General features: G+C 35.4%; 1 protein-coding gene across 1 annotated transcript; it reads right to left on the minus strand.

The window, feature by feature from the left end:
* Nucleotides 1-239: 239 nt before the first annotated feature.
* On the minus strand, nt 240-2,584 carry LOC104223545 (uncharacterized). The gene has a single exon (XM_009775006.2). It carries the CDS (start codon nt 2,443-2,445, stop codon nt 685-687), a length of 1,761 nt encoding a protein of 586 aa, XP_009773308.1. The 5' UTR covers nt 2,446-2,584; the 3' UTR covers nt 240-684.
* Nucleotides 2,585-9,597: the final 7,013 nt, after the last annotated feature.

The raw sequence follows: 9,597 nt of genomic DNA on the forward strand, positions 1-9,597 counted from the left end.
ACATAAATTATGCTTTACGTTAAAAATAATATGAATCCGGTACCATAAGGCTAAAGGCTAGATACGATTGTTATAGATAGGTTTGATTGTTTCAAATTTCAACTAACACTCAACAACTCAGCTTGTGTTGCGCCCCTAAAATCCAAGTGAAATCGCAATTTGCGCCCAAGTCGTGTCCTTTTTCTTTTCCTTAATCTGAAAATTCAAGCCAGCTATCACTTAACAAGAAAATCTCTACATGCAGAAGAATCCAAGATGGAATATATCCAATATTATTTCCTCTTATCAATACATCATCGTGGATTACTCAAAATCACACATTTCCTCCTTAACTTATGCTACTCAACTACATGACCAATTTACCAAATGCAACAACAATCTCCCGAAAATAAGGACGATAACAACAACCCAATGCAATCCCGGTCTGGGAAGATAGTTTGTAGGCAAACCTTATCCTTACCTATAAAGATAGAGAAACTGTTTCCAAAATATCCGTTCCCCGAAAAAAAAACAATAAAATCAAATATATTAATTCCAACTTCTAACCTATGATGAATTCTCTGCTGTAATCTTTTTCTGTACACTGCAATAAAACTTCGAAAACACCTCAAATAATCATGAAAAAACGTGTAAAAAATGAAAATTTTAACAAATCAATCAATGTGGTAAAAAAAAATGCAATAGCTAACTTGGGCCTACTCCTGGGCCCAAATTAGATAAACCTCGGCCTTCATTTTTATTGAAGGAGTTGATCTTCTCTAGCTTCAATCCAGCTCTGAACTTTGATATGAAGTTTTCAGCTTTTGTGTTGACGTCTGGACTTGGACAGAATAATGGCGACGGCGCAAAGGCCGTCCGATCACCGCCGACATATTCCGCCGTCGGGGTGCTCTCAGCTGAATCTATATCTTCAGGTTCAGGCGAACCAGAACGTGAGCTGACGGTGCTGTCTATTCTCACGTAGTCACCTTGCACCACAAACTTCCATGCGTTCTTCTTGTAGAACGGTGGCGGTGGAGGCGGTGGCGGAATTGGTATTAATGGGGAATTCCCACCGCTGTTCGAGTTCTCCTCGACGCTGTCGAAACTTCTTATTTTCACTGGCTTTGGTGCTGGAGTTCTGGTGATCGGGGCATTTTGGTCATTTTGGGCATTTGGTCTTGATATCCTAACCGGCGCCGCCCTGACAGGCGGAGGAGGAGGTGGTGGTGGAGGCGCATTTCTCTTTCTCCTAGCTTTTTTGGATGTGAACAGGTTCTGAAACAACGAAGGAGGTGGTGGCGGAGGTGGAGTGATGAATGTTTCCGGCCATTCATGATAATGGAGAGGAGGAGGTTCTGATTTATGGAGGAGAGCATCAAAATTATCGACACTCTTTGACCTGTTTTTCCTCTTCTTCTTATGATACAAAGAATTGATAAACTCTTTTGTAGCACTTGCACCACCTCTTTTCCTATCGCTTTTACTGCTCCTCGGCTCCACGTATTGCGGCAATGGTGGCGGTGGCGGTGGTGGAGGTGGAGGAGGAGGAGGTGTCACCGGTGCCCTAACAACTTCATTTGCTTCTACCTCATGATTTTCCCTCTTCTTCCTTGTTCTCTCCTTTTTACGCGGAACACTATGAGTTGCTCTCTTCACCTTCTCCTCATATACTACTGGTGCCGGAGCTGGCGGAGACGGCGGCGAGAGCAGAGGAGGAGTTGAAGATGGTGGAGTAAATATAGCTTCCTTTTTGGATTCTAAAGGATCTTCATAAATAGTTTTAATATCAGGTTCCGGAGAACGATCGACTTCTCTCCAGCTACGGCGGCGATGAAGCTGACCGGGATCCGAAAACCGATAAGTATCAACATGAGTATCGTCGTAGAACCGCCAATGATCTTCGCCGGAGATCCACCGCGGCGACACTTCACATAAATCAGGATATGAACTAAAACTCCTCCTCAATCCAGCCCCACCATTATTATTGCTCTGATTGTTGCTATAGGAATTTCGATCCACATTATCGTACCATGTGCGAGGAGTAGTTGGATTTGGATTTCGTATTTCATTAAACCATCGACTATTTGGGGTTGATGGGTTTGATTTCTTAACTTCATTTCTAATAATTGGAGAAGTAACTTGATGATAGTCATTGGGATTTCTGTCTTCATTCTTGTTTTTGCTGAGAAAACCAAAGATCACAGCAACTAGAACCAACACTACATTGAACGAATCCCAGCTTTTCTTTACACTGCTTGGTCTAAATATACTACTATTTGTGAAAGAGAGACTTGAGGGAACTATGAAAACTAAGAAGAAAATTGCTGTAACCAACAGAAAGACGAGCAAGAGAGCGGAGTTAAAGAAAAGAGACGACAGGTGGTGGCGGAGGCGATCGGTACGGCGGAGATCGGTGGTGTTTTGCAGCCAAAATGGGGTCAAGTCTTCCCCATCATCTGCCATTGATTTAGGCCTAATGAGAACTTGCTTTGGACAAAAGGAGCTCTTTAGGAGACAACCTTTAACTTGGTTTGAACTTTGCGTCTTTGTTTTTTTTTTTTTTAGCTTTGTGGTTGTCTTGGGGTTGGGCACTTTTTGTTGGATGAATAAATTAAGGGACTTTGTATTTATAATATATAGAGAAAACAATGTGTTTGGGAAGTGTAAGATTACTTGTGGGGTTGGAAATGGAGCAGTTGTGGGAATATTGAAAAGAGTATTTAGGCATTAAAGTCTGGTCATTACGCATTATCTTTTGATTAAATAATGAAACTAAGTATAGTATGATGCAAGAGTTGGAAAATATCACATGCTTGGCTGCTGCTGTTTTAAGAATGACAGCCTATAATCAATACCGCGTACATTGTAATTAAAGTATCTTTCAACACTCGCTTCTAACCAATCATATGAGCTACTAATTGACATTTTGACCAGTTCTTTGGAAACGTTTACGGATAATTTTGACGTTTATTACAGCCAGCGTACAAATTGCTCAAGGATTGGACATTTGCTAAAGTAGAAGTGCACAAACAGCCATTCTTGGCGTTCTTATTCACAATTTGCCGGTACTTATTTTATCATGAAAATAATTTCAGAACAATTCAGAATATTTGTGTCTTGAAAAATTAAACAAAAAAATTAAATTCATAATATATTGGTGAATTCCTAAATAATAGCCCTTTAGAGTGGCTATCTGCTGTCATATGGATAAGTTGGATCCAGATATTAGAGATTTTGGAGACATTTGAAGTCATTTTCAAGACCTTCAATCCTTCACATACCATTTAGCTAGCACCAAGAAGAAATCCATCCCCACGTCAAAAAGGTAAAGAAGTATTCACATTCAATGTTCATATCAAATTAAATAATTTAATTTTAATAGTTAAATGTTAAAGCAAGAAGGTACATTATTTAATAAGAGTTAAGTGATAAATACATATACAAAAACACATATATTTTACGGTTATTGTTTTGATGTAAACACCAAATGCTTTTTACATTTTTACCTATCAAAACTATGATGTTAAGTATAAGAAACTAAATGAGAGTTGAGAGTTGTTGAGACTTAAAACATGGCTTCTAAGGCCTAATAAGACGATAACAAAGAATGCACCAACTGACATTTGAAGTGAAAGAGAGAAAAAAAAACGCGTAGAGATATATATCGTGTGTGTTCACTTCCCCTTCCGCACGTCGCCATCAACTACGCTCCCATTCTAATCAAAAACTCTTGCCAAAAAAAAATTGTATAGAAATCCTCGGGAACAATTTTCCTTACCAACAACCTCCTCGGTCAGAAATCAAAGCTCGTCGCATCGGATATGCTTAGTGCAGTTTATATTTCTTGTGATTTGCGAGCTATTGCATAGTAAACAGGTTACCTAGTAGCGACTGCGAAAATTTTCCAATAAATTAATTAAAAATCAAATACTAATTGACAATAATAAAATAGTAATTTATGGCTAAACAGCCTTTGGAAACTTCCAACATAAGTTATACCTTTGAAGTTTGACGATTTCAACAGCCTACAATATGCAATGTGCTACTGTAGTACTTCCATTATTTCTTTTTTTTATGGCTCAAATGAATAATTAACAATATATTTTTCCATAACAAGCAATTTTTAGTACTTTATTGGCTAAAATCTTTATTTAGTAGTAGTAATAGTTTATCATGGAAAATAAATGTTTAAAATTATGCACATGAATTGAGTGCATTACACTGATTCTACTTCTACTAATTGGTTATCAAATCTCTCACGTTAGTCCCACTAATCTGGCGTCCAGGCAAATTAATGACTTTTTATCGTTCTAACTAGCCTGTCATTTGTCCAGAACAGATGTATTGTTACAAAAGCTTCTAGAAAAATTAAAGCAAATCCACATCTTTTCAAACCAGTGACCTTTTTTTTCTTCATAAACTAAGGCCGAACGCCTCCTTTAGATGGCATAAATTCGTAGTTGATTTATAAATCAAGCTTAGTTAATTAAGCTCTATGAGTCAACTTTAAGCAATTTTTAAAAAATTATTTTGTGAATAATATAAAATTTATGGATTATGGTCTAACATCTTCATGGGATATAATTTAACATTTATTTTGTTTTTGAATTTTTTTTAAAATCATGGATGCTTATGAATTTTTAATGTTTTAATGTAATTGTGAGTTTTTTTTTTTAAATTTTTAATAAGTCAAATTTATTTGCAAAAGAATGGTACGGCATACATTTATTGGTGTATATAGGTAACTTGAATTGTCTCGGTTAATTGACGTTTACGTAATTCCTTTTTTTTTCTTTGTATAATCGTAAGGAAGCACATCCCATATGAATTTATCCATTCTTTAAAATGGATCGAAACATCTAATTAAATGTGAACGAATTTCATCGATCCGATAACATTAAAAGTAAAGGAATTTCATTTTCCAATAACATTGTTAGGTATCGGTTTAATATGCATATGCTTGCGAATTTTCTGTGAGTATGTGTATATTGTAGTAAGTGGTTAGAACCATTCATTTGCAAAATCTAAATAAATTCGTAACAAATTAACTTTCAGAATATAGTAGGAGTATATATTTCAAATTTCCAAGACCTATGGTAACAAATTAACACTCAATCTAATTGCATATTCCAAAATCCAATAAAAAATATTTGATTTCGACATATTCTGCAGCTGTTTTACAAGCTATAAAAGGACACTCATGGTTACTTCGATTATCCAGAGTAAGTAAAGAAACACAACAAGATACTGGAGACTCGTTAACTATATTTCTAGAACTAAAAAAAATGGGTAAGCTTTTGACTTGCATTTTACCTTTAGTGAGATAATTTATAGCTATAAAAAGCCTCTATGATTTGTTTCAAACCAAAAGTTTCAAAAAAAATTCTTGTTATCCTAAACTCCGTGCTCAATTTAATACCTCATATAATTTGGGACGGGGGAGCCTTGTAATAAGGTCGTAAATCAGATTTTTTAAAATGTGAATACTTATTTTTTATCCATCTTTTTTATTGGTTGCAGTTGGAACGATGATCCCGTCAATAAAGGTAGCAAACACCTGTTATTAAATACATACAAAAATATTGTGTGATCAAGGCAACGTTGAGCCAAAATATTTTCCATTTTGCAAGCAGAAATTTGGATGCATTTAGCAGATTCGCTTTGACGGTATCTTTTGTGCTTGCAATTATCCTTGCTGATCACCCCTCTTCTCTTTCCTTTTTAATAAACTTTAATAATTGTATATGATGTTATTAAAGTATTCTTTGTACACCAGGAGCTTTGTTAATGAAAATTCTCCCTTTATTTATACTAGTATTTATAGCGGCGCGTTGGGCGAAAAATATTATATATATTTTTTATTAAAAAATATTATTTGAAAAATACGATATACATAAAGAAGCATGAAAATGATATCATTTTAGGAATATGTAAATATACTGGATATTCATACATTCAAGTCTATCCAAATTCTACTATTTTTTCTTGACTTACAATTTGATTATTTAAGTAGTTGAAGTAATTCAAAAAAATCAGGATAAAGTTTGCATTTAAAATATTTATAAATATTTTCTCACGACCCAAACCGATGGGCCGCGATGGGTGTCTGAGTCGTACCTGTCGAACACCCTTAAGCATGCGATTAAAATATAAACATGAACACTATCTGCAGAATTACGAGAGTAACATGCGCGAGGAAAACCTGTCCAAAAGACATATATACATATACGCGCGGATTACAGTGGGCGAGCCGACAAGGCCGCGATAGACAACTATATACCCAAACTGAAAGTTGGCAAGGCCACATACTATCCAACTGTACATAAATGCCTACAGACCTCTAATAGAAATACAACTGTACAAAGACGAGACTCATATATATATATATATACACACACATACACAAGCATATCGTACTAAAATCAAAAGCAGCTCCGGATCAAGTGGAGCACGCCAACTCTCGTTGATCAAGCATCCTAATAAGGGGGACCGTCAGCATGCCTACCTGCACCTGTGGGCATGAAATGCAGGCCCCGTGAAATAGGGCGTCAGTACGAAAAATGCATTGAGTATGTAAGGCATGAAAATCAGTACGTAAAAGACATAAATGGAACATGGAATAAAGAGATCCAACTATAAATCTGTATAACTTTGCAAATTCTGAATATTTATAATATCATGCACGTGCATATAAATGTCGTGTCACGCATGGGTATAAGTGTACATAACATCATCAAGCAAATGAGGGCATCCCATCATATCATCTCGGCCACTGTGGACAACATCATCAACATATACCAACTAATCAGGTGGTGGTGCGTATATAACGCAGTAACCTTTTTCCCATATCCCATATACATAAATATATACATATAAATACGCGTATATAACGCTGTCTGGTCATGGGTCAATGTATATGCATAAATGAATAAAATACATGAAAATATGTTTAAAATCTCAATATTTTTCGAATAAGCTTTATCCAATGCGTATTATTTTGAGACCTATGAACAGAAGATATAAGAATATGTCACATGGGGAATCAAGAACACAGAGACCCCTAATATTTCTATGAATAGAGTCGTTTATGAAAACTGTGCATTTACTCGTTTCTTCTGTATAACTTCGATCATGCCAAAAAGAAAGAAGCGGTGACCTTAACATACCTGGAGTAAGAAAAACTCCGTATAATATTCTTGACGAAGATTGTACCGTACTCTTTTAGAACCGCAAAATTTTACGTTGCTACAATTCTAACAAATTCTCGTTGGAATTCAATTTGTTGCAAGAATTTCGTTGGAAATTTTGCTTGATGGAGGTTGAACCGTAAGGTTTCATAAAACCAATTCTTGTTTGACAGTATCTTGAATATAATTGAAGAACCAAATTTTGGTAATGTTAAAAACTAGGCTTTATGAGTCTTACACTTGTAAATGCCTTATAATCCTTAAATGGCCACTAAGCCACTATGACTAATAGTCATAGGCCACATTAGTGGCTTGCTGCCACGTGGGGGGATGGGTAGGTATTATTAAATCTTTATCTACTTATTAGGTGATTAGGTAATGTCCCGTTATGCGATAATTAACCAATTACCCGTATAATTAAGAATTATCTCAAATTATCTAAAAATACTACTCATTTTTAATATACTTTATACATCATATTATTACGGTCATATTGTACCTTGTATGGTACTAGTTCATAATTATCGGGTATTATCGCTCGACCCGTATTTTATATCAAATCGGCAACCTTCAACGAAACTCGTTTTCTTTAATTCGTGTACCATTTATCCTTCATGATGTTGATACTCAATTTTTTCTCAAACTATTTTTTAAATTTGCATATATGCCTTCAAAATCACTTGTTATAATAATTGGTATTTTTTCATAATTTTCCATATTATTATCAATTTAGTTTCTAATTTATTCAGTACTTTATATCCAATAATTATTCATAAATTATATTACAAGTAATTTCAAAGTATCTTTTAGCTCAATATATCATTTTTAATCCTATTAGGATTTAATTATTTCAGAAATTAGCCAATTTGGCATTGTTTGGCTATAATTACAATAATTTTGCAATTATAGCCTAGTTGTACACTTTATGCTATTTTAATTCAAAATCAGTATTTTTGTATTTTAAATATTAGTTAATTACCTTAATTTTACCTATTTAGCTTTTATTTTATTTTATCTAATTATTAGCTGTTTTTATTAATTATTTATCTAATTTTAATTGGGTATTTAACAATTAGCCACTCCCAATTTAAATTATAGCCTAAATCCAACCGGACCCCTAACCCAATTAAATAACCCACCAGGCCCAAGCCCAAACCCAAACCATACCCGACCCAATCCCTAGTCCAGTCTGGACCGTTGATCAAATCTAATCAACGGTCCAGATTCCCCCATGCCATATTAAACCCTAATGACTACCCCCCATCTATCATTCCCCCCTCATTATCTCTCAACCGGTCTCTCTATCTCCCTATCTCTATTTTTGGTTCTCTCTAGAACCTGATGGACCTTGTCCACCTTCTCCGACCACCTCCCTCGCTGGAAACCATGGCCTCTCATCATCTCCTAGCCCCTGCTTCACCCCACGCCGGTTTGACACTACCCTAAGGTCCTCAGGTGAACCTGGAGCGGTTCAACTCCTACCCATGGTCCTTCATGCCATTTTTCGGCCACCTCAGGCCGTTCGAGTAAGATCTATGACTTTTCCGGTTAAAACTGGTAATCCTTTAAGGTTTTCTCACTTTATCTGGGTTCTCTGAAACCCTAACTCTTAAGATTTTCCGATTTTCTTTTAGATCTATCTTAGATCTGTGTATACTATGAACTTTTGTTGTTTTTCTCAAAGATTTTTTTTTCCGACTTTTCTAAAGTAACTCTTCATCTTCGAACTAGGGTTCTTAAACACCTTTTCAAAATGCTTCTTTCTTCTGATTTTTGTATTAATCTGTGAGTCTCTATGGTTAAAGTGTTTGTTTAAGTTTTCTCCTCTATACAAATAAGTTTTGTATCGAACTTATTTTTTACTTGTTTTCATGAAAAATCTCTTGATTTTCGAATGGCTTGTCATCTTCCTAAATTAGGGTTTCTGAAAAATCTTTTTTCGAAACGCTTTCTGGTTTTAGGTGCTTAATCTCATGCGTCTATGTATTTTGACTAATTTTGTTGAGTTCTTCCTTGACCCTAACCAGCCTATGTCAAAATCCTAATTTTTTACGGTTCTTCATTTGTTTTCTGTGTATTAGCATGACCTACTGATTCTCATGTTTCTTTTGAGTTCTTGTGATTTCTTGTGACTGTCTTGCCTTGGTATGCTTCTACTGAGTTTCTCAGCCTAGACTTACATCAATTCTATGTGTTTGTGTTCGTCTTGACTGTTCGCATCAAGATTCGCATCTTTCTCACTGATTCAGTATCATTTGATCTTCATGTTTTACTGGAGTTGTGTGCCAATTCTTGACTACCCATGTCTTGCTCTATTTATATGTTAAACATGCTGACTTTTTTGCATGACTTTCTCTTTTATTGATTTTGAATTCCTTATTACTTGGTGTGATTTGAACGTTTTCCTTTGGACCCACCGACTTCTACC

This window comes from Nicotiana sylvestris, chromosome 3 (assembly GCF_000393655.2).
Source record: "Nicotiana sylvestris chromosome 3, ASM39365v2, whole genome shotgun sequence".
Lineage (NCBI taxonomy): Eukaryota > Viridiplantae > Streptophyta > Magnoliopsida > Solanales > Solanaceae > Nicotiana > Nicotiana sylvestris.

Excerpts from the sequence above, each read along its gene's own strand:
- LOC104223545 (XM_009775006.2), bottom strand. The coding sequence starts at position 2,445 with ATGGCAGATGATGGGGAAGACTTGACCCCATTTTGGCTGCAAAACACC.